General features: G+C 41.9%; 1 protein-coding gene across 8 annotated transcripts in view; it reads left to right on the plus strand.

Moving 5' to 3' along the window:
- The window catches only part of TIMELESS (timeless circadian regulator), a 161,745-nt gene that overhangs the window by 69,141 nt on the left and 67,241 nt on the right, over positions 1–25,363 (plus strand). For 5 of the 8 annotated variants that reach the window (XR_012273028.1, XR_012273034.1, XM_073663680.1 and 2 more), the window contains exons 2-7: positions 14,780–14,912; positions 20,744–20,897; positions 20,998–21,112; positions 22,840–22,902; positions 24,536–24,637; positions 24,784–24,939. Coding sequence is in view for 6 of the 8 variants with exons in the window: in XM_073663680.1 (XP_073519781.1) it covers positions 14,816–14,912; positions 20,744–20,897; positions 20,998–21,112; positions 22,840–22,902; positions 24,536–24,637; positions 24,784–24,939 (687 nt within the window). In the remaining 2 variants the exon portion in view is untranslated. Of the gene's footprint in view, positions 1–1,435; positions 1,584–1,700; positions 1,789–14,779; positions 14,913–20,743; positions 20,898–20,997; positions 21,113–22,839; positions 22,903–24,535; positions 24,638–24,783; positions 24,940–25,363 lie in introns of those variants that run through there. The other 3 variants (XM_073663682.1, XM_073663681.1, XM_073663685.1) reach the window with 3 other exon arrangements.

Here is a 25,363-nt window from a genome sequence, read left to right on the forward strand (position 1 = left end):
AGGGTTAGGGTTGGGCTAGGGTTAGGGTTGGGCTAGGGTTAGGGTTGGGCTAGGGTTAGGGTTGGGCTAGGGTTAGGGTTAGGGTTGGGCTAGGGTTAGGGTTGGGCTAGGGTTAGGGTTGGGCTAGGGTTAGGGTTGGGCTAGGGTTAGGGTTGGGCTAGGGTTAGGGTTGGGCTAGGGTTAGGGTTGGGCTAGGGTTAGGGTTGGGGTTGGGCTAGGGTTGGGCTAGGGTTAGGGTTGGGCTAGGGTTAGGGTTGGGCTAGGGTTAGGGTTAGGGTTGGGCTAGGGTTAGGGTTAGGGTTGGGCTAGGGTTAGGGTTAGGGTTGGGCTAGGGTTAGGGTTAGGGCTAGGGCTAGGGTTAGGGCTAGGGGTAGGCTTAGGGTTGGGTTGGGCTAGGCTAGGGTAAGGCTAAGATGCGGGCTAGGTTAGGGCTAAGGTTAGGGTTGGGGTTGAGATTTTTTTCACAAATAAACGCAAGTGATATCGAAGAAATTTTACCACTTTCATGCAATACAATATGTCATGAAAAAACAGTATCAGAATCAGCAGGATCCGTTGAAGCGTTCCAGAGTAATTGCCTCATAAAGTGACAGTGGTCAGAATTGTAAAAATTGGCCTGGTCATTAAGGTGCAAACCACCCTCGGGGAGGAGGGGGGGGGGGGTAAAAGGGTTAAGTACCGATGGATAACGTCATGTTTGTTTTAGTGCAAGGAAGGTGTAGTTTATGAACTACATGGGTGCTTACAAGCAGGTCACTCTTATTGGCACTTATATGGCATGAAAAAGATTGTGGAATTATTGGTAATTTACTTTGATGAGGAAATGTCACCATGATGACTACCTTTTTTACGTTGGTAATCTGTATTTAAAAAAAATCCATGTATATTCAGATTTCATATATGTTGAGAGTATTCATAACATATTCTGGAAAAAGCAATGAACCGTGGCATACTATGGTCACAATGTCAAAAACATGATTGGTAGCAGCATACATTATATATCTTGTGTCCTGCCTACAGTATAAGAACAATGTGAGCACGAACTAAGATGGCTCATAGGCATGTGGCTGTTGCGTTTGGGCCAGGAAACTCACTGGGAGCCCGGACTTGAATATGGGATGAGTGAAACCAGCCTTACTTTCACAGATTACTCTCATTTCACTGGTAAAAATTATTTTGGTGTGTATTTGTAAAATAAATGCACTTCTGGCTAAATAAAGAATTCTAAACACAGTTTATTCATCGCATCAGCTCCGTTAAAACTTAAAATTCCCCAGATATCCCAGTTGTAAATTGGTAAACTGAATTTTTGTCAGCGAGGCCCTGGCTGACATGATGTGCTGCTTCTAGTTGAGTGAATGACCATGTAGGTTAGTTCAGTGAGGACCTCTGGGTAAAAGGAGCGCTTGCATAACCTGGGTTATGAGATGTGCCCTCCCTCTCCTCTCCCTGCCTTCTCCCAGCCCTTTGTCAGCTCCTGAGTACTTCCTTTGCAGCTGCTGCTGTGAATATTTGGATATCAGAAGGTTTCAAGTTAAGAGGAACTGCAAATTTTCCAAAAGCAGCATTTTTCTAATGGGCAGGTATGGATAAATGTGGTACAGATAAGTGATGACATATGTACATTTTGTAGTCGTGTGAACCTTCTGTACAATGACTTTTATTGTTGGACCATTTTGTTATTGCAAATTGTATTATAGGAAGGACGCTATCCTGTGGCTAAAGAGTGTGCATATAACATACTGGTGGATTGGGAAAGCACTATAGCAGTGAATCTAACAGAACCAAGTAATTGTTTTTTTGTTTTTTTATTCTATGCAATGTTTCTACAAAGATTGTTTTTCCTGTGGCTCCAGAGTCCTAAAAAGTTGTCCTGCATAATGTTGTGAATGTCAATTCCCATTGTGACCTGTTTGTAATTCTTTGTAGGCTTGTTTGATGGGTTGATTGTTTAGTCGTGTACAGCTAGTGAAGGTGGAAAGTTATTTTAAAAATTTAATTATGGTTCTATCTGCTCTGTTGTGGTGTGCCCTGAGCTGTATGCCTAATGCATGGTCCTACTGTATGAAAGAGTATTTTTCAAAGTTTGTGTGAAAAAACAGTGGATGTATATTTGCAGAGTACTGTATTCTGTAAATTAAAGGGTTAATCTTAACTTCTGTTTTTAGTTGAGCTCAGATCCCCAGCCAATCAACTTCCTGATTGCTGGGAGAACTGATGCACCTGACTGACAGTACAGACGAGCAGCATTATCGCGCTGTTGGCCCAAACAATGTGACCTAATACTACAGTGAGGCTGCCTGGGATTGAAGCTGGCACTGGAAGTGATGAAGGAGCTAACATTGGCTCTAGTGATCCCACCATCTTCAGTTCAGTAAAGGACTTGTCAGCACTCTGCATGTTGTGTCAACAGCAGGAAGAGGTGGCGCTGGGTGAAGAATGGAATTGGGATGACAGAGGCTTCAGATCTACCATATCCATTTGCATATTAATTCAAAAGCTGATTTCTCAGTAAGATTTGTCTTCCAAAAGCTATAGTTTGGGTGTGAAATCCTGATCACAGATTCCCTTTAATCACTTTATACATAAAATGTTCCACAACATTCTAATATACTTTGTATCCGTTCCGCTTTGTTTTTAAGTTAATAGTTTGCTTTGAGTGAATGAAAATACTACTCTGAGAAGCTCCAACGTTTCAGATAAAATATATGTTAAAGATATGGCTGGAGACCAGTTTAATCCGTCCCTGCCCCCCGGTCGGCTCTTCCGAGTGCTGCTAGAAATGTTTGACAGGTCTCTCGCTATGCAAGAGACTTGACAATCACCTGTAGCAGCGCTGAGAAGAGCTGTCCTGAGGCAGCGCCACGCTAGACTTGTGTCCTGCTGAATCTTCAAAGTATGCAGTATTTCACAGAATTAAATATACCCTTCACATTTTTGAAAATATTTTATATCTTTTCATGGGTCAAAACTGAAGATATGACACTTTGATACAATGTGAGGTAGTCAGTGTACAGCTTTTATAACGGTGTAAATTTGGTGTGCCCTCGAAATAACTTAATGTACAGCCATTAATGTCTAAACCGCTGGCAACGAAAGTGAGTACACCCCTAAGTGAAAATCGCGAAATTGTGCCCAATTAGCCATTTTCCCTTCCTGGTGTCATGTGACTCATTAGTGTTACAGGGTCTCGGGTGTAAATGAGAGGAACAGGTGTGTTCAATTTGGTGTTACCACTTTCAGACTCTCTCATAATGGTCACTGGAAGTTCAGCATGGCACCTCAAGGCAAAGAACTCTCTGAGGATCTGAAAAAAAAATGTTGTTTTTCACCCCGACGCTTGTTTCCCCTTCCTGACCAGGTCAAATTTTACAATTCGGGCCAGTGTCCCTTTATGTGGTAATAACGTGTCAACGAATCCCAGTGATTCTGAGATTCTTTTTTGTTGACACATTGTACTTTGTTAGTGGTAAATTTAATCAACAATTTCTCATTTTTCCAACAAAATTTACAAAATAGTTTTTTTAGGGACCACATCACGTTTGGGAGTGACTTTGAGAGGCCTATAGGTTAGAAAAGACCCAAAAGTGACACCATTTTAAAAACTGCACCTCTCAAAGTGCTCAAAACCACATTCACAAAGTTTATTAACCTTTTAGGTGCGTTACAGGAATTTAAGCAATGCGGAAGGAAGAAATGAACATTTTAATTTTTCACACAAGTGTGTTCATTTAGCCCCAAATATTTAATTTTTCCAAGGGTAACAAGAGAAAATGGAACATACAATGTGCAATTACTACTTGACTACGCCAATACCCCATATGTGGAGGAAAACTGTTTGGTCACACGGCAGGGCAATTATTTTTTCCTATCACCCATGACCGCAACACAACGAGAGAAGGGATCCGCCCTTCCAGGACAGGAAACCTACTGAATAAAATGGCGCCGCCTCTCCACCACTTCAGTTGGTTTCCTGTCCTTGAGGGGGAACCTTGTTAAAATGGCAGCGGAAGAAAGAAGAGAAGATTATTCCCAGACCTGGGCCGGTCGGTTTCCAACAAGGCACAGTCTCTGCTGCGGCTGGCGCCAGGGACCTGGAAGCGCCATGTTTGGTCCAAGGGGGCCTGTTCTGTCGGACAGGCGCAAGCAGCAGCCGCACCATTACCTTATGGTGGCCTGGCAGCCGCGCATCCTGGTTGCACAGGATGCTATCCAGGAAATCGCGCCCCAAGACGCACGCTGGTGAAAAAAGAAGTAGCGGAGACTCATGTCTTCTAACATGTTTCTGGCTACTGTTTTGTACCAGCCTGGGGCCCTAATGACGAGCGTACCAGAGGGACCTTGATGGGAGAACCTTAGACAGGCTTATCTGTTGAAGATCCGGATACGACTGATTCGCGCACCTGCCTGGGGTCGGCAGCTCCAGTTCCGTGCATCAGTGGAGAAGCTGCTGTGGAACTGAGCCCCTGTCTGGGGTCAGCAGCTCCATCTCTGCATGTCAGTGATAGAGCAGCTGTGGAACTGCACCCCTGTCTGGGGTCAGCCGCTGTGGAACTGCACCCCTGTCTGGGGTCTGCTGCTCCAGCTCCGTGCATCAGTGGAGAAGGTGCTGTGGAACTGCGCCCCTGTCTGGGGTCAGCAGCTCCAGCTCTGCACATCAATGGGAGCACTTGTTGAGCTGCGCCCCTGCCTGCGGTCAGCAGCTCCAGCTTTGATCGGCGCACTATTGGAGGCGCCCCTGCCTGGGATTGACCACCCCAGTATTGCTCAGGCACGGCCGGATGGAGAGGAACAGGCCTGTGACTTGGTCCAGACTCCGAATCCGTACAGCTGGTGGTGAGTGATCTTCGTGAATGTATACCTTGTTATGGTTAATAGGAAAGGCTGAAGGATGTTAGTGCAAAACTCAAAAATGTGTGTGTGCGCGCTCTGTAAGACCCCATCTGGCCAAGGGCCTCGTGCTTTAAATTTGGCTTCAGGACGGAATCAAGACCTCAGACTAAAGTTAGCCACATGTCTGGCCCGCACAGAGCCTCATGATTGGGCTTCAGGATTTACCACAAAAATGAGCCTCAATCTGCTCAGTAAATGTTAAACTAACACTCAGAGGTTTTTACTGTTGTCCTCCAGTCTGTTTACGCCATCCATAGGGCGGCACATGGTGTTAATACAGCACATGGTCTCTGTGAAGGTCTGCTGTCCAGCTGCGTCTCATCAGTTGGCTCCTTCGGGTGGGGCTAGTCTGACAATTGAGATTTACCACCAAAAGGAAATGTTTATCTTTCATTCAGATGGATTACTCTTTTAAATAAAACTGAGCACAGTGCCTCATAAAGCCTCTTTGCGCTTCACAAAGAGCACATCATAGTGCTTCATAGCATAGCACTTTATAGCACATCATAGTGCCTCACAGCGCCTCTTGGCACATTGTAGTGCCACATAGCACATCATAGTGCCTCATAGCATAGCGCCTCATGGCACATCATAGCGCCTCATGGCACATCATAGCGCCTCATGGCACATCATAGCGCCTCATGGTACATCATAGCGCCTCATGGCGCTTCATAGCATAGTGCCTCATAGCACATCTTAGTGCCGCATAGCACATGTTAGTGCCGCATAGCGCTTCATAGCATAGTGCCTCATAGCGCTTCACAGTGCCTCATAGCGCTTCACAGTGCCTCATAGTGCATTCATAGTGCCGTATAGCGCCTGTTTGTACCTCCTAGTACCTCATAGCACTAGCGCTTCACAGCGCCTCATGGTGCATTCATAGTGCCGTATAGCGCCTGTTTGTACCTCGTAGTACCTCATAGCACTAGCGCTTCACAGCGCCTCATGGTGCATTCATAGTGCCGTATAGCGCCTGTTTGTACCTCGTAGTACCTCATAGCGCTAGCGCTTCACAGCGCCTCATGGTGCATTCATAGTGCCGTATAGCGCCTGTTTGTACCTCGTAGTACCTCATAGCGCTAGCGCTTCACAGCGCCTCATGGTGCATTCATAGTGCCGTATAGCGCCTGTTTGTACCTCGTAGTACCTCATAGCGCTAGCGCTTCACAGCGCCTCATGGTGCATTCATAGTGCCTTATAGCGCCTGTTTGTACCTCGTAGTACCTCATAGTGCTTCACAGTGCCTGTTAGTACCTCATGGGGCTTCATAGTGTCTCTCGGTGCTTGAGTGCCCCTGTGCCTTGTAGTGCTTTATAGGGTGTCTGTGCCTTATAGCGCCCCTGTGCCTCATAGTCCCTCTTTGTAAAGGTACTGGTTGCACAACTAAGTTTATGTATGACATAACCAAGTTCAGCGACTGTAAACTGTGCATGGCAAGCTTATCGAATTCAGGGGGAAAAATATCCTACCCTCTATTTTGAGACAGAGGGTGGCAGTATTCCTGGCTGGTGCTCAGCTGGCTTCGTGGAATGCCAATTGGAGGCAGGTGACAATAAGAGCACTTCCTTAGTTTTGCAGGTTAATAATAAACCTTGTAGGGTTTCACTCTTAAAGGTAGGAAGGCATCATGTAGTGCTCATACAGCCATTGTGGGTTTGGTCCAATCAAGCGCAGTTTTATTGCTTTTTACAGGTTGCACAGAAGTCATAAACATTAATATTTCTGGTCTTGTCCAAGCTCTGACTAAATAGGACAGACCCTGACTACTCATATACAGCTCAGCTAACCCAGCTTGATCAAAGAAAACAATATTTATCCAGGGAACCACTGATACTTGTGGAGTCTGGCCTGTATCTCTGATTAGCTCCAAGACACATACACTGCTCTGCTTTCCAGCAGTCTAAGGTGAATGCCTAGCCTGCTCTGCTGCTTAGCTTTTCAGGTGCCCTAATCAAGAGCTGTAAAGCTATCATTTAACCCAGGCCTACCTGGGTTTTCTACAACCTGAATGGAGGAACTCTGCCAAGATCCCTAATGACACTGTCTAATCAGTTCAGATGGCGAAGTCTCACCTTTTATCTTTAACAGCACCTCATATAAAGAGGAAGAGAATTTCAAGTGGACCTTTTTAGCCGTAGACTACTGGAACAGTGTCCAACCTGCATTGAATAAGCAAGGAATGTGAAAGTGGGTTTTGGATCTAGGCCCATTTTCAGTCCAAAGATGGCACCCTGGGATCTGAATCCAGTGCTTACTGCTCTAACAAGCCTTCGCTTGAACCCATGGATTCAGAGTCTTCAGATTAAAGACTATTATCCCGGTGGCCCTGACTTCAGCATGGTAAGTTAGTGACATTCAAGCTTTGTCGCTTAATCCTTTGTTTATACAGATCCTAGAAGATGGGCCGGTTCCGGAGCTACCCTATCTTCCGAAGATGGCATCCAATTTCCATAGAAGTCAGGAAATTGTGCACCCTACTTTCTGTGCCAATCCTGGGAATCCATGACAGAACAATAAGAAAGCGGATGTCCCCATCAAGCATTATTTAAGGTTGCGATTCAGTCTTCACCTTGCACCTTCTATAGACACTATATGCTTGATCTGGGATCTTCTGTGGTCCTTTCCTTTAGGAAAACTGTTCTACAGGCTGTGGTCCCACCCTAACTTTAAAGTTTTTTTCTCTGTAAATCTCTCGTTGTGGTGCTGTCATGGGTGATAGGAAAACACTAAATTACTTACTGGTAATGTGATTTTTCCTGAGCCCATGACAGCTCCCTTATATTCCCTCCCATCACTGGTAGAAGTTGATCACTTCATTTCCTTCATGGTGTTTGATTCACGCGGTGTGTAGAAGGAAAAATCATGGGATATATAACTATTAAGTAGTATCCTCTCATGCTCTGTAAACAACTGAGGTGGTGGAGAGGCGCCACCCTTTTATTCTGTAGGTTTCCTGTCCTGGAAGGGGTGGATCCCCTCTTTGTGTTGCTGTCATGGGCTCAGGAAAATCACATTACCGGTAAGTAATTTACTGTTTTTATCCCAGGATAGGACATCAACTTTCCCTGCCTCTCACACACATGGAGGAGGCGTGTCAGCTCCTGCTCTGAGCAGGAGCTTACATTCCACCGTACCTGGGTGACCCTGCGGAACCATGCGATCGCAATCGTGTTGTGCCAATTGGAGCAGAGAGGCAGCTCCCTCTCTCTGCTATGCCGATGTTGCTGTCACGTTTGAGCGGTTAAACTTTTGGCATCAGAGCGGTTAAACGTCCGCGATTGGCGCTAGCACCGATCGTAGAGGTTGCCGCAGGGTCTCAGCTCTCATATAGCGCTGGCACCCACTTTTTTGCTCACGCTGGTGCTCTGAGTGAACTCGCGAGATCGTCACGCCATACATGTACACCACCCACAGCGGCATGCATGTACAGCGGATGTTGTAAAGGGGTTAATAGTTTACTCGAAACTCAGTGAAAATACTCTGACCTAAACTAATATTATTATGCCAAGTGCAGGGTGTAGTGGGCTTCAGCATAAGAACATCAAAGTGAGAATCCTTGGATCATTCACTGCTCTTGCAGTCCTGTGCTTGGTGTTACACTATGCCTGCTTCACGATCACACATGCTCACGATACTGCTTCACAATCGCACGGGTTCACGCTGAGCGCCTCTGCAATTGAGTGTGGGTGTCAGCTCTTTTTCAAAGCTGACACCCCTCAGCAACTACCACTATCGGAGCGAGCACCGATCACGGGCATTTAACCCCTCTGATACCACTGTCAATAGTGACCGCGACATAAAGGAGCATCGCAGTGGGAGTGAGCTGCCTTTGTGCTTCTGTCAGCACAACGCGATGCGATTGTTTTGGGCTGATGGGACCCGGGGTCACCATGTAGACCAAGATGGCCACGAGGTCCTTCAGGGAAGGTGGCCTGTCGGTGCCTGCTCAGAACTGGAGCTGACACACCTCTTCCCTGCCTGTCAAACGCCGATCTAATGCCCTGCAGTGCAGAAGCATTGCAGAGGGTTAGATCAGCCATCAGGGCAGGCAAAGTTGATGTGCCATCCTGGGACAAAATAAAAAAGTAAAAAAAAAAAAAAAAAGTTATTAAAAATTATAACAATATTAAAGAAATATCACAAAATAAAGAACAACAAAAAAAAATATTAATCCAATAAATACATTTATCTGTGTAAAATAAATAAATAAAATATACAAAGTACACATATTTGGTATTGCCGGGTCCGTAACAACCCGACCTAAAAAATCCCTTCAGTGAACACACAAAAAAAAAGAAAAATGAGGCAAAAAACTATGCTTTTTCATCATATCGGCGAACAAAAAGTGGAATAAAATGCAATCAAAAAGACGAATGTAAATAAAAATGGTATAGCTGAAAACGTCATCTTGTCCTGCAAAAAACAATCAGCCATACAGTTCCAGCTGTTAGAATAAAGCAATGCAAAACTAATTATTTTTTTCTATAAAATAATTTTTATTGTGTAAAAGCGCCAAAACATAAAAAAAAATATAAATGTGGTATTGCTGTAATCCTACTGACCCGAAGAATAAAACTGCGTTATCAGTTTTACCACACAGGAGCAGCATAAAAAAAATCCCCAAAAAGCAATTCCTGAATTGCTTGGTTTTGTTATTTCTGCCTCCCAAAAATCGGAATAGAAAGCGATCAAAAGATGTAATTTGCCCGAAAATGGTACCAATAAAAACGTCAACTCGTCCCGCAAAAAACAAGCCCTCACATGACTGTCGGCTGAAATATGGAAAAATTATAGCTATCAAAATATGGCGATATATAATAAAAAGCGTCTCTCAGTGTGTGACGGCACCCAAACATGAAAAAGCCCGATTTTAAATCTGGTATCGCTGTAATTGCACCAACCCGAAGAATGACATAGTCTAATCACTTATACTACATGAGGAACGGCGTACAAAATAAATAAAACCAGTTCTTCACCTGCTGTTGATTTGTTAATTCTACCTCCCAAAGATCGCATTATGGCTCGGCACCCATTTATCCTTCTGCTCTACACTGAGCGCTTACACCGAAATATGTGATTCAGACGGTACCCCCGGCAGAAGATTCTCTGTAATGAGGCAGATCGAGGCACTGTGGACGCCGTCTGGTCTTTGATATTGCGGTATCCGTCTTTTTAGTCATGCATAAAAGCTCGGTCCGCCACAGTTTTGTGCACCGCTGAGGCCAGATGGAGTTCAGAGTAACTCTGCTGCCTCATAGTGAATGCATCCCTCGGGGGTTTAATCTGAATCACGTCACTCGTAAATTTAGATGGAAACCTTGCGATATAAGTTCTCAGCGTATGAACATTTGTGATCCCAAATAAAAGCTTCAACTCCATTCAGAAAAAAAAAAACACTCAGGTCCGTCATCTGTTAACAATAATATAGGGGTTTCCATATTACTGATAGCACAAAGGCTCTGGAAAAGCGAAATGGCTCCTCGCCCTCCAAAAGAAATCCAGCGAATTTTACGCTCCAAAATCCAAATGCACTGCTCCCTTCTGAGCCCCACAGTGTGCCTAAACCACCTGCTTGGCATTTCTGTAGCGATGAGTGGCCGCCTAATTTACGGGTGTGTGTCTCCAGAAGCATGATCTGGGCATAATGTACTGGTCACTACAACGGCAGTTTGCAATTTTCACTCCGCAACGTCCACTGCTGCTTGTTTCTAGAAAACACCCATGGAGTCAAAATCGTCACTACACCAGTAGATTAAATTCACAAAGGGGTATAATTCCAAAATGGGGTCACTTAAGGGGAGATTCTGCTCTTCTAGCATATAGGGGCTCTGTATATGGAGTCTGCAAACTATTCTAGGAAAATCTGTGCTCCAGAAGGCAAAAAGCGCTCATACCCTCCCAAGTCTCACCATGTGGCTAAGCAGCCACATATTGGGATATTTCTACATTCAGCAGAAATTGTGGGACAAATTTTGGTGCCATTTTTACCCATTTCCCAGTGTGAAAATATAAAATCTGGGGCTAAAAAATTTTTTGGTGGTAAAATTTTTTACTTCACTACCCAATGGTATAAAATATTGTGACACACCTGTTATGTCAATATGATCACTGCAACCCTAGATGAATTCATTAAGAGGTGTAGTTTGTAAAATGGTGTCAGTTATGGGAGGTTCAGCAGTTCTGACACCTCAAGGGTTCTACCAATATGACATGGCACCCTCAAACCAGTCCAGCAAAATCTGAACTCCAATATGGCTCTTCTTCCCTTCTGAGCTTTGGACTGTGACTCAAAAGTAGTTTTCGACCACATATGGGGTATCGGCGAACTCATGAGAAATTGCACGACAAATTTTGGAGTCCATTTTCTCCTGCTATCCTTGTAAAAATGAAAAGATTTGGGGTTAAAACAACATTTTTGAGGAAAAAATGTTTTTTTTTTTTTTCATTTTCACAAATCAAAGTTGGAAAATTCTGTGAAGAACCTCGGAGTTCAAGGTGCTCACCACATATCTAGATAAGTTCCTTGACGGGTCTAGTTTCCAAAATGTGGTCACTTGTGTGGTGTTTCCACTGTTTCGGCGCATCAGGGGCTCTCCAAACGAGACATAGCGTCCTCTAATTATTCCAGCAAATTTTGCATTTAAAAAATCAAGTGGCGTTCCTTCACTTCCAAGCCCTGCTTTGCGCCCAAACAGTGGTTTTCCCCCACATTTTGGGTGTCTGCATACTCAAGAGAAGTTGCACAATAAATTGTATGGTGCAATTTCTCCTGCTGCCCTTATGAAAATGCAAAACTTTGGGGATAAAAAAAAAAAACATTTTTGTGGGGAAAATGTGATTTCTTTATTTTCACCGCTCAAAGTTATACATTTCAGTGAAGCACATGGGGGTTCAAGGTGATCACAACACATCTGTACAAGTTAACTGAGGGGGTCTCATTTCCTGAATGGTGTCACTTTTGGGGGGGTTTCCACTGTTTAGGAACATCAGGGGCTCTCCAAACGCGACATGGTGTCCGCTAATTATGCCAGCAAATTTTACATTCAAAAAGTCAAATGGCGCTCCTTCCCTTCTGAGCCCCGTCAGGTGCCCAAGCAGTGGTTTTCCCCCACATATTGGGTATTGGTATGCTCAGGAGAAATTGCACAACAAATTTTGGGGTCCATTTTCTCCTGTTACCCTTGTGAAAGTAAAAAGAATTGGGTCTAAAGGAAAATTTTTGTGAAAAAAAGCTAAATGTTTATTTTTTCCTTCCACATTCCATTAATTTCTGTGAAGCACCTGAAGGGTTAATGTGGTTTTGAGCACCTTGCGGGGTGCAGTTTTTAGAATGGTGTCACTTTTGAATATTTTCTGTCATACAAACCCCTCAAAGTCACTTCAAATGTGATGTGGTCCCTAAAAAAAAAAAATGGTTTTGTAAATTTTGTTGTAAAAATGAGAAATCGCTGGTCATTTAACCCTTATGACTCCCTAACAAAAAAAAAAAAAAAAAAATGTTGGTTCCAAAATTGTGCTGATGTAAAGTAAACATGTGGGAAATGTTAAGTATTTTTGTAACATATCTCTGTGGGTTAAGAGCATAACAATTAAAGTTTTAAAATTGATAAATTTTCACAATTTTTGCCAAATTTCCGTTTTTTTCTCACAAATAAACGTAAGTCATATCAAAGAAATTTTACCACTGTCACAAAGTATAATATGTCCCAAAAAGCAATCTCAGAATCAGGAGGATCCGTTAAAGCGTTCCAGAGTTATTACCTCGTAAAGTGACAGTGGTCCGAATTCAAAAATTGGCCCGGTCATGAAAGTGAAAACAGGCTTCGGGGTGAAAGGGTTGAACTACTCATTTACTAATTACCATGGCTGTAATGAAAAGGTAATGCCAGTTGTAATATACACTGCTCAAAAAAATAAAGGGAACACTCAAATAACACATCCTAGCTCTGAATGAATGAAATATTCTCTTTGAATACTTAGTGCTGTACAAAGTTGAATGTGCTGACAACAAAATCACACAAAAATCATCAATGGAAATCAAATTTATTAACCAATGGAGGCCTGGATTTGGAGTCACCCCCAAAATTAAAGTGGAAAAACACACTACAGGCTCATCCAACTTTGATGTAATGTCCTTAAAACAAGTCAAAATGAGGCTCAGGATTGTGTGTGGCCTCCACATGCCTGTATGACCTCCCTACAACGCCTGGGCATGCTCCTGATGAGGTTGCGGACGGTCTCCTGTAGGATTTTCTCCCAGACCTGGACTAAAGCATCCGCCAACTCCTGGATAGTCTGTGGTGCAACGTGACGTTGGTGGATGGAGCGAGACATGATGTCCCAGATGTGCTCAAACGGATGCTGGTCTGGTGAACGGGTGGGCCAGTCCATAGCTTCAATGCCTTCATCTTGCTGATACTGCTGACACACTCCAGCCACATGAGGTCTGGCATTGTCCTGCATTAGGAGGAACCCAGGGCCAACCACACCAGCATATGGTCTCACAAGGGGTCTGAGGATCTCATCTCTGTACCTAATGGCAGTCAGGCTAACTCTGGCGAGCACATGGAGGGCTGTGCGACCCTCCAAAGAAATGCCACCCCACACCATTACTGACCCACTGCCAAACCAGTGATGCTGAAGGATGTTGCAGGCAGCAGATCACTCTCCACGGCGTCTCCAGACTCTCACATGTGCTCAGTGTGAACCTGCTTTCATCTGTGAAGAGCACAGGGCGCCAGTGGCGACTTTGCCAATCCTGGTGTTCTGTGGCAAATTCCAAGCGTCCTGGACGGTGTTGGGCTGTGAGCACAACCCCCATCTGTAGACGTCGGGCCCTCATGGAGTCGGTTTCTAACAGTTTGTGCAGACACATGCACATTTGTGGCCTGCTGGAGGTCATTTTGCAGGTCTCTGGCAGTGCTCCTCCTGTTCCTCCTTGCACAAAGGCGGAGGTAGCGGTCCTGCTGCTGGGTTGTTGCCCTCCTACAGCCCCCTCCACGTCTCCTGGTGTACTGACCTGTCTCCTGGTAGCGCCTCCAGCCTTTGGACACTATGCTGACAGACACAGCAAACTTTCTTGCCACAGCTTGCATTTATGTGCCATCCTGGATGAACTGCACTACCTGAGCAACTTCTGTGGGTTGTAGAGTCCGTCTCATGCTACCACGAGTGTGAAAGCACAACCAACATTCAAAAGTGACCAAAATATCAGCCAGAAAGCATTGGTACTCAGATGTGGTCGGTCATCCCCATGTGCAGAACCACTCCTGTATTGAGTGTGTCTTGATAATTGCCAATAATTTCCATCTATTGTCTATTCCATTTGCACAACAGCATGTGAAATTGATTGTCAATCTGTGTTGCTTCCTAAATGGACAGTTTGATTTCACAGAAGTTTGATTTACTTGGAGTTATATTCTGTTGTTTAAGTGTTCTCTTTATTTTTTTGAGCAGTGTATAAAGGCCTTTCAGGGTGTTACATTGACATTGTACATGCGATCTCTCATTTATAGAATGCGCATTGCTTCGCTTTTACTGTACGTATCTCGTATATTGGAGAATACTTTTCCCTTCTGACAGGGTATATTGGTGTATAAGAATTGTACGTTTTACCCTTGAGCTGCTCTACACCACAGGTTAGTATGCCTTGGGAATCGCACACCAATTGTAGGATTTGGTGGCAAGACTGAGACCGGTATCAATGGCAAAGAGGCAAAAAGATTTCTACATTTTTCTTTTCTCTGTTTTACTCTACACAGAAAATGTTGATGACAAGTGCAACATTGTATGACCTCAGGTTAGATGTGTGTGACCACAGTCTTTGATGTATTTACTTTTAATGTAACTAAATAGTAAGGTACTAACATTTCGTTCTTCTTGCCAGGTGAGGGTCACTGTTCCCTAAATTGGCAAGAAATTTATGGACTTGTACATGATGAACTGTGAATTATTAGCAACGTGTAGTGCCTTAGGGTACCTAGAGGGTGATACCTACCACAAAGAACCCGATTGCCTTGGTACGTATTTGTTATAAAGCATTTGTATTTACCATAGAATGGAACCATATTTTTAATATAGTCTTACATATTGTGTTGTACAGTTGTGAAATAACTTAAATTTTATGTTTATTGTGTTACTTCATGTCCTTTATAGTAAAACCTCTGCCGGTAATGCAGCATTGGTTGCAGCAGTTATTTGACGCAACAATCGGCGGTCACTGATCAGCAGCAGCTTTTACTATTCCATCAGTGCGGACGTCCTCTCTGACGGAATACTGCAGCAGATCTGCGGCTGCTGATTGGCTGCAGCAGTCACATGACGCAACAATGTCACGTGACCCTTTGAGAATAGCAACACTGATCTCGCAGGTATGGTGCTGCTGCGGAAGGTAAATATTGATTTTGTTTAGTTTATATGGGGCACTGAAGTGATAAGGAAGGGGTTGTCCAGTAGTGGACAAGCCCTTTAACCCCTTTACGACCTCTCCCTCCTTTAGATGCAGGTTCCTGCGCTGAGCCCGCATCTTTCCTGGTACAAGACAGCTGATTTGATCAGCTGTCATGTGCCTCTAAAATCCGCGGATGGAATCGCGATCCACATGCGGCTGTTAACATGTTAAATGCCGCTGTCAATCACTGACAGCGGCATTTAACTCGTGCTAACTGGAAGTGTCATAAGACACGCCCATCAACACCCCTGTCACGTGATCGCGAGGCGCTGATGGGTTGTCATGACAGCCAGGGGTCTGCAGAAGACCCCTGTGCCTGTCATTGAGGACCTCGTATGAATGCCGGCCTATGGCCAGCATTCATAGGAGATCAGCATTTCTGCTACACATAGCAGGGCTGAAGCACTGTTATGTGTAGCACAAGCAACCATAAGATCACACCTTCAAGTCTACTAAGGGGACTATTAAAGCAAGTAAAAAGTAGAAAAAAAATATTTTAAAAAAATTTATAGAAGTTCAAATCACCCCCTTTTTGCCCCATTTAAAATAAAACAATTAAAAAAATACACATATTTGGTATCAAACACCAGAATTCCGTTTTTAGTTTTTTTTTGGTCACTGCAACATTCTAATGAAATGCAATAACAGGCGATCATAACATCGTAACTACCCCAAAAAGGTATCAATAAAAACATCAGCTCGGCGCACAAGAAATAAGCCCTCACGCAGTCCCAGATGCCGAAAAATGGAGTCACTGCGGGTCTCGGGAAAATGGTGTATTTTTTATTTTTTTTTACAAATTGTATTTTGTTTTTCACCCCATAAATAAAAAAGAACCTATACATGTTTGGTATCAACACACTTGTACTGACCTGGAGAATCATAATGGCAGGTCAGTTTTTATGCATTTAGTGAACGAAGTCAATAAAAAAAACTAAACAATTGGAATTGCACTTTTTTTTTGCAATTTCACCACACTTGGAATTTTTTTCCCATTTTCCAGTGCACTACATGGTAAAAATCAATGGTGTCGTTCAAAAGTACAACTCGTCCTGCAAAAAACAGGACCTCACACAGCCATAATGGCGGAAAAAAAATAAAGTTATGACTCTGGGATATGGGGAGCAAAAACTAAAACAAAAACTGAAAATCCCTAGGTTGTGAAGGGGAATTCATTGCCTGCAAAGAAACAGTATTTCTTTATTTGTTGCCCAATAGATTTGTGTTTAGTTTGAGGTGTATTGTTAAACTTGATCTGCTGCCAGATTTCACAGTACAAGTTGAATACATTATTAAATGGGTTTTTCCACAAAGAAAGTACATTTTAATTAATTAATAGATCTTGGGGGGAAAAAAAAAAATTCCAGAATTGGAGGTGTAAAAAAAAAAAATTCTGCTGCATACAGGCGATCTGCTCATCGAATGTATGTAGCAGTACCGATCAGGTAATTGAAAATACCAGAATTACGTTTTTTTTGGTCACTGCAACATTGCCATAAAATGCAATAACGGGCGATCAAAGCATTGCATCTACTCCAAAATAGTATTACTAAAAACGTCAGCTCGGCGCACAAAAAATAAGCCCTCTCCCGGCCCCAGATAAAGAAAAATGGAGACGCTACGAATCTCAGAAAATGGTGCCTTTTTTTTTTTTTTTTTTTTTTAAGCAAACCTTTGGATTTTTTTTTTCACCACTTAAATAAAAAAGAACCTATAAGTGTTAACACATGCCATAAATATCAGGAACCCTGGGCTATAGCTTCTTTAGATACGGCGAAAGCCTTTGACTCCTTGGAGTGGACGTTCGTACAGTGTGTGCTCCTGAAATTTGGGTTTTCTGATAAATTTAATCCAGCTACAAAATTTATCTACTATATGCCAAGAGCTAACATTCTAGTAAATGGAATACTATCGGCATACTTTAACCTGGGTAGAGGAACTAGACAGGGTTGCCTCTTATCTCCGATGCTCTTCGCTCTAGCGATAGAGCCTATTGCCCTTAAAATTAGGCAGGACCACCTGGTGGAGGGCATTAGTATAGACTCTAGAATAGATAAAGTGGGGTTATACGCTGACGATCTGATCCTCTTTCTAAGCAAAATAGAACAATCCCTTACAAGAGCAATTGACCTTATTAATTACTTTGGGGAATTATTGGGCCTTAAAATCAATTGGAGCAAATCTGTGGTTATGCCACTTATAGATAACATAACCGAACCGTTTATTTTTGGACTACAGGTAGTACAAAAATTCAAATATCTAGGCATTATAATTAATCAAAACCCAATTATGGACCTGAAGGACAATGTGTACCCCATACAGGATATGATGAGGAAAAAATGTGAACGCTGGTCCCATATTCCATTGCCTGTGGCGGGAAGAATTAACCTAATCAAAATGATTGTCCTTCCAAAGTGTTTGTATGTATTAGAACATTCATCCATTAAAATCCCTCCCAAATTTTTCCGAAACTGCACGTCATGATGGCTTCATTTATATGGGGCTCAGCAAGGCCCAAACTAAGCATTAGATCTCTGCAGAGACCCAAGGATCAAGGGGAGGGTGCACGGTGCCCGACCTATTTCTCTATTATTTATCTGGTCAGTTACGCTATTTGAAGTGCTGGATAAGCAGTGATAAACTCACTAATGCAGAAGCGCATCGTATACATTTTTTTAAAATGGGAATACACCATGGGATATATTAGAAGGCTCTTACAGACCACCACAGGGCTTATTGTTTGCACATAGCCTAGCGATACAGGTGTGGCGTGAGAGTAGGTGTATCGTGAGATTTACTGATCAAATGGGAGAAACCCAAATGTGGGATAACCCTGAATTTCCGCAGCTTAAAAACCTACAGGACACAATCTTCTGGAAGCAACACGGAATAACAACACTTAATCAGATTTTTTAAAACAAAATTTTATTGTCATTTGATCAAATTCTTATAAAGTTTGGAATCCCTCATAGGGATTTCTACAGATATCTACAAAGAGGCATGCCATAACACACCAATTCCCACATCCTAGGAGGCGAATATCTAAATACTCGTTAATAGGAGAACTAAAAACTCAAGGACCCACAGGCGTGGTATCTTCTCTATATACTTTTCTACTGAATTCTAAAATCACTTCTACCCAACTTCTTGTTGAGAGTAAATGGCGGCAATTAATCTCTTCTGTAACTGATGATCAGTGGAATGATGTGCCGGAGGCGCATATGGTGATGTCACCAGCCGCCAATAATAAATTAATTCAATTATATATACATCAATCTTACTTGACCCCAGGGAGAATACATTGATTTGGTAGAATGGCATCTGATGAATGCCACAGATGTGGGGAATCAGGAGCGGATTTCTGGCATCTTATTTGGAATTGTGGGATAATACGAAGATATTGGGGTGAAGTGATAACTACACTAGAACGGATAGTTGGGATGCCAATTGAATGTAGTCCAGAGTTTTGTCTCTTGGGTATTGTGGACGAGGAAATGTGGACACACTATGATCGGATATTCTTTCGGGAGGTTATATTTATGGCCAGGAAAGCAATAGCACTAAGATGGATGGGAGGGAAACCTCCTAATATCAACCAATGGAAAAAACTAGTGAATGATATAATACCGTATAAAAATATAGTATATAGAAATAGGGGATGTCCCCAGAAATTCCAAATGATATGGGAAAGATGGTGTGAGTCGCCCTTAACACACTTGTTCCCTGGTGCCATGACTTTGCTAATCTCATGTTAGGAGTCCTGATATATGCCCTTTTGAGTGCATGGGAAATGATATATATGGGCTGTAAGAGTGTACCTCTATTGCAACTATAATTGATATATATACTGAATTCTGATAAGGAATGGGCCGGTTTAGTAAAGAGTGCAGTGCTCCACAATGAAACTTTTATGTTTCAAACTATTTGTTTTTTTCTAACTGTTTACTTTGATTATTGAGAACGTGATGTAAATTGTATTAAACTGAGAATGGTTAATGTTTGGGTTACCCTGACCTTATATTATGACAGTATCTGTTTATAACAATTATCCTGTGGAATTTTTCAATAAAAAGAGTTTAAAAAAAAAACCTATACATGTCTGGAATCTACAAAATCATAATGACCTGGAGAATAATAATGGCAGGTCAGTTTTAGCATTCAGTGAACGTGGTAAAAACAACTGGAATTGCCCTCTTTTTTTTTTTTTTTTTTTTTGCAATTTTGCCGCACTTGGAATTTTTTTCCCGTTTTCCAGTACACGATATGGTAAAACCAGTTATGTCGTTCAAAAGTACAACTGGTCCCGCAAAAAATAAGCCCCCCTCACTGCCATATTGACCGAAAAATAAAAAAAGTTATGGCTCTGGGAACAAGGGGAGTAAAAAACGAATAAATAAATAAATAATAATAAAAAAAAATGCTCCAGTCACTAAGGGGTTAAATACATTTTAATCAATTGATCTTGGAATAATAACAACTTTCACAGTTGGAGGTCTTTAAATAAAATGTTCCTGTGCTGAGATAATCTTGTAAATGTGCCCCTGCTGTGTACTGTGTAATGGCTGTGCCTGACCGTACAGGAACATGGTCTGATCATACCACAGCTCCTGGGTAGGGATGGAAGCAGAAGAGTATACAGACATTGCAGCCGGGGATCACAGCTGATTGTTTTTGTTAGTAAAACATTTCCTTGCCTGTTTTTAAACAATGTTTTACTTCAAAGAAAGAAAGAATCAGCTGCAATCCCCTGCTGAAATGTCAGTATACTCTTTTGCTGCCCCCGCCCCCCTTCCCCGCTCAGGAGCTGTGGTATGATCAGACCTGTTCCTTACACTGTGAGACACAGCAGGGGCACATTTATAAGATTATCTCAGCACAGGAACATGAGCATTTTATTTAAATACATATTCAATTGTATAAGTTATTATTATTCCAAGATCTATTGAATAAAATAACTTTTGTTCGTGGGAAAACCCCTTTAATACTGATGAGACTCATGTATTCACTTAGAACTCTTAGTTTGAATGGCTGTATAATACTCTTTTTGCCGGTTATAAAATTCCAGCTCTAGTTGGAATTATAAAATGTTTATCTTGATATCAAAATTATACAGCCATTCTGACATGGATTTTCAAAGCAACTACACCATCCTCATTAGATCTAAGACCTATACAAAAATGTATGCTGTTTGTAGCTTGTAATCCGGTGACAGATCTGCTTTAATGTTTATTTATGTTACATGCCAAGATTGGGAGGTCAGTTAAAAAAAAAAAAAAAAAAAAAAGATTCTTGTTCACTCTGATTGAAAATTAATGTCACTAACACATTTATTATTTTTATAGATAAAATGGAGTACTGGCTGCATTTTTTCTTAAATCTTTTTCTCATGTTCCCCTCTAGAAAGTGTGAAAGACTTAATTCGTTACCTTCGTCATGAAGATGAAACCAGAGATATCCGACAACAGCTGGGTGCTGCCCAAATTCTGCAGAATGATCTAGTACCGTTAGTCATTCAGCATCACAATGACAAGCAGCTCTTTGATGCTGTCATCAGGTAACTAGTATATTATGGTTGGCCAGGATGCATATGTGCTTATGGGAGCTGTCTCAGATCATCCATGGACGTATCCTAACCAAACCCCACTGTTCTACAGGTTAATGGTAAACTTAACCCAGCCTGCACTTCTGTGCTTTGGGAAAGTTCCCCAAGACCCCACTTTTCGCCATCATTTCCTGCAAGTTGTGTCCTACCTTCAGGCTTATAAAGAGGTGAGGTTACTTTTTGTATTCAATCTCATTTCTAGTAACGATTCTGGGGAAGCACTAATACACAGACCATTTTTGAGATGTTTGCATTATTGGGAATTTGGTCACATCTGGACATAAACTGCTTACAGACAGACTTGAACCCTTTACCTGCCAATTTTTACACTTTTGACAGTCACAAGTTAGCACTGCAGTGTAAAATGGAATCAGACTATTCACCCATTTCCATTTATTTGCTAAAATTGCAAACATGGTAAATGCCACCCAGCTATTTACACTCATGGATGCTCATATGCAAATTTGCATCAAATACTTAACTTTTGTAAAAAAAAAAGCATAAAAATGAACGCTGGTGGCTAAAAGTCTGACCAAAGTAAGGCCCACGATGCGTTTTTTAAGCGTTTCCGCCACAGGAACGCTTAAAAGTAAATGCTTGGTAGAAGGTCTGCAATGATCCCCAATGATAATCCGCATGTGCTGTGCACATGCTGCGGAAACGTGCGCTGCGGATTATCATTGCGGAAAAATCCACAGCACTACCATTCATTTTTCGTAATCGCTGCGTTTTCGCCGCCATTGACTTGCATTGAATCGCATAATATCCGCATCACTACATGTGCACATGCGGATATTAAACGATTCAATGTGCGGCTGGCACCCAGGTGTGGAGAAGAGGAGACTCTCCTCCAGACTCGGGTACCATAGTACCTGTAAAAAAAAAAAAAAGAATTTAAAACAAAAAAATAAACATTATACTCACCTTCTGATTGCCCCCGGTCTCCTAAGCGATGCGTCCTGGCTCCCTGGTAGCTCTCGATGGTCTAAAAGGACCTTCCATGACGTCATTTAGTCATGTGACATGTCACGCGACCGCGAGCCGCCCAACACACCGGACGGACTGGAGAAGGAGACCGGGGGCCATCGGAAGGTGAGTATAATGTTTATTTTTTACCATTTTATTATTTTTTTTAACTATTAACTTGGTCACACTATACAACTCCATGCCGGTTGCATGGATTTATATAGTGTGACAGAGTTGTCAAGCACTTTTCCAAGTGATGCTAAAATCACTTGGATGAACGCTTGACAACCCGCATGCAAAATCGCATGTGAAAAATGCGGGACATATGCTTGTCCCTGGCAGAAAAACGCATGTAAAATCCGCAAGCGTTTTTTCTGCCAGGGAGATGCAGAAACGCTCAGGAAAAAATCCGGAGCATTTCTGCATCGTGAAATGTCAAGATGTAAAGAGTTGAAGAGTTCATGCTTTCATTTATACCTACCATTATGTCTACTTGTACCTATTCACATAACTAGACTGAAGAGATCCAAACTTTCCCCAGTCCACACCTGTCTTTTTGCTGTCACTTGCAGCTTATCCCTTACCATTCTTTTTTTCCACACTGAAGCACAGGATAAAGCTTTATATGTCGAGCCCTAAATATTGCATTTAGAGCTTTATAGTCGAGCGTTTGAAAGTCGTGATCTATTAGAAATGTCCTCTGTAGTAAAAGGGTTAATAGTAGCATCTGATCCAATCTGGATTTGATAAAGGGGATAAGGGGCTCTCTGGTTTGTGGTGTTTTTTTGGGTCGTCTTTGGTCCATTACTGAAAATCTTCTTGGTTCCATAATCACGTTTTATATTTTTAAATTTGCTATTTATTAACCATGAACTCATAGGAGCAGATTCTGTTGATCTCTGACTCTGTTTCTTCCTCTCATTATCAGGCCTTTGCAAATGAAAGACTCTTTGTAGTCTTGAGTGAAAAGCTATATGATTTGCTGCAGATGGTAAGTGATTATTCCTAGTTATTTTTTTTGTTGTAAAATGCAAAATGTATTGTACTTCATTTTTGCCTTGTCTGGAATAGCTACTTTGCAAAACTGTTAACCTGAGTTTCCAAAGCACAGCAGGAATATTTGATGTGTTACAATATTTCAGAATAGTGTTAAGTTTCTCAGAAGAAACTGTTTAACCCCTCCCTCTTCAAAAAACATTATTGTACAGTACATCCTTTGTTCTGTACCTGTGTATGGAGCAGACTCAGGAGCTGAGCCTTCACCATACCAGGCCGATGCATGCTATGTAGCAACCGAAGTGCGCTCCTATCTCTGTAATGTAACCACTTAAATGCAGCTGTCAGTCTCTGCCAACCAGGGCTATGGAGGTGGAGTTGGGTATAAAATGGACCGACTCCTAAAATATATAATAAATTGGGTACAGTAGTTCAATGCAGTTTGTGGGGAATATTTTTTCATAAGAATTTGGGAAAGTTATGAAATGTCCTATAAATGTCTGTCCTATTCCTGATCTAAGGGTCTAGACTTTTAGCTGAGAAAAATGTGTCCTACCGTAAATTTATCACTTAAACATGAGCCATGTATGAGGGAGGTGAAGTCGGAGTTGGTGTCATGGAAATTGAGGAGTCTGAGTCGAAGGTTTGGCTTACCGACTCCACAGCCCTACTGCCAACAGTATTTAAATAACATTAGTGCTGGTGTGCATGGTCACAGGATACCACCGGCCCTGAGGCGATTCTAGCGAACCGATGAGTTGATAGTGTGCGATGTCTGTTATTTTTTTTCATATAAATATAGTAATTTGTATCACTCCCCTTCCCCTGCTCCCCATATATCTATATGTATATACTGTATGTGTGTATGTATATAATCTCCATTTTGTATTGCTGTTTCCATAAAAGTCCAATGTTTTAAAATATATAATTAACTTGATCAGTAAACACCGTAAAAAGAAAAAAATTTAAACGCCTGAAATGCAGTTTTTAGGTTGCGCAAAAAAAATGCTGTATGTACCCCAAAATGGTATTAATAAAACAGCAGCTCGCTACACAAAAACCAAGCTTTTACAAAGCTACATTAACGTAAAAATTAAAACGTTACAGATCTTGAAAAATGCCGACACAAGGAAGAAATATCTTTTTATTTCTTTTTACAGATATCCAATTCTTTTTCTACCACTTAAATAAAATAAAACTATACAAGTTTGGTATCTTGGTAATTTTAATTGTACTGCCTGAAGAATCTTATTGCTAGGTCATTTTTCCAGTACAAAGAAGACAGTAAAAACAAAACTCAAAAAGCTATTGCAGAATTGCTTTTTTTGCGGGATTTTTTTCTGCACTTGAAATTTTCTTCCTGCTTTTCATTTCATTGAATGGTAAAATGAATAGTGTCATTCAAAAGTGTAACTTGTCCACCAAAATACAACTTTTCATACGTCCATGTTCATGGAAAAATTTAAAAAGTTATATAGCGCTTAAAAGTAGAAGAGAAAAAAAAGTGAATAACTATAAAACAAAAACAATTACCAGGTCGGGAAAGTGTTAATTTGTATTACACATTGTTGGATATTTTTACACTTTTCAAAGTTAATTTCTCCTTCCATTATTATGTTTTTTTATAGGACTGGGAGCAGCGTGAAGAGGAACATAACTTACTAATTGAAAGAATTCTTTTACTAGTACGAAATCTCCTTCATGTTCCTGCTGATTCTGATGAGGAAAAGGTGCGATAAGTATTTAACAAGCATTGAGTCGAATTGTGAAATTGATCTGCCACACTGAACGCATTCATGTCTACACAACTGTAAAATGACTAAATGATTTTTCTTTAGTCTCTCTAGTCTTGTTCCTTACATTTTGCTTCTTTTAGAATGTCGATGATGACGCTAGTATTCACGACAAAGTATTATGGGCAATCCACATGAGTGGGATGGATGATCTTGTGAAGTTCCTGGCTAGTTCGGAGACAGAGCAGCAATGGAGCATGCATGTTCTAGAAACTGTGTCGCTCATGTTCCGGGATCAGGTGAGCGGCTTCTAATCAGCAAGAAATGATTGTTTGTGGCTCTTGGCATTTGATGAGCTTACCTGCTGTATTTTAGTTTAGCAATTGCTACCCATCAACTCGCTGAAAAGGACATAATACTTAAAAAAGTAAATATATATGTGTATATGTATAATAAATATATATATGTGTGTGTATATGTACAGTACAGACCAAAAGTTTGGACACACCTTCTCATTTAACCCCTTCCCGACCCGTGTCACACCGTTTGTGACATGGAAAACAGTTCCTTCCCGACCCGTGTCACACCGTCTGTGACATGGAGGGAAAGAGCCCCTGCAGCGCCTGCGAGCGGGGTCACTCAGGTGTCACAGTTGCTGATGCAACTAGACAACCTGAAGTTGACCCCAGGGGGGGTGGATTAACCCCCCCGTGCCTGGGACCC

Source organism: Phyllobates terribilis, unplaced genomic scaffold (genome assembly GCF_046119375.1).
Source record: "Phyllobates terribilis strain yellow unplaced genomic scaffold, ASM4611937v1 Scaffold_2__4_contigs__length_985480577, whole genome shotgun sequence".
NCBI classification, from domain to species: domain Eukaryota; kingdom Metazoa; phylum Chordata; class Amphibia; order Anura; family Dendrobatidae; genus Phyllobates; species Phyllobates terribilis.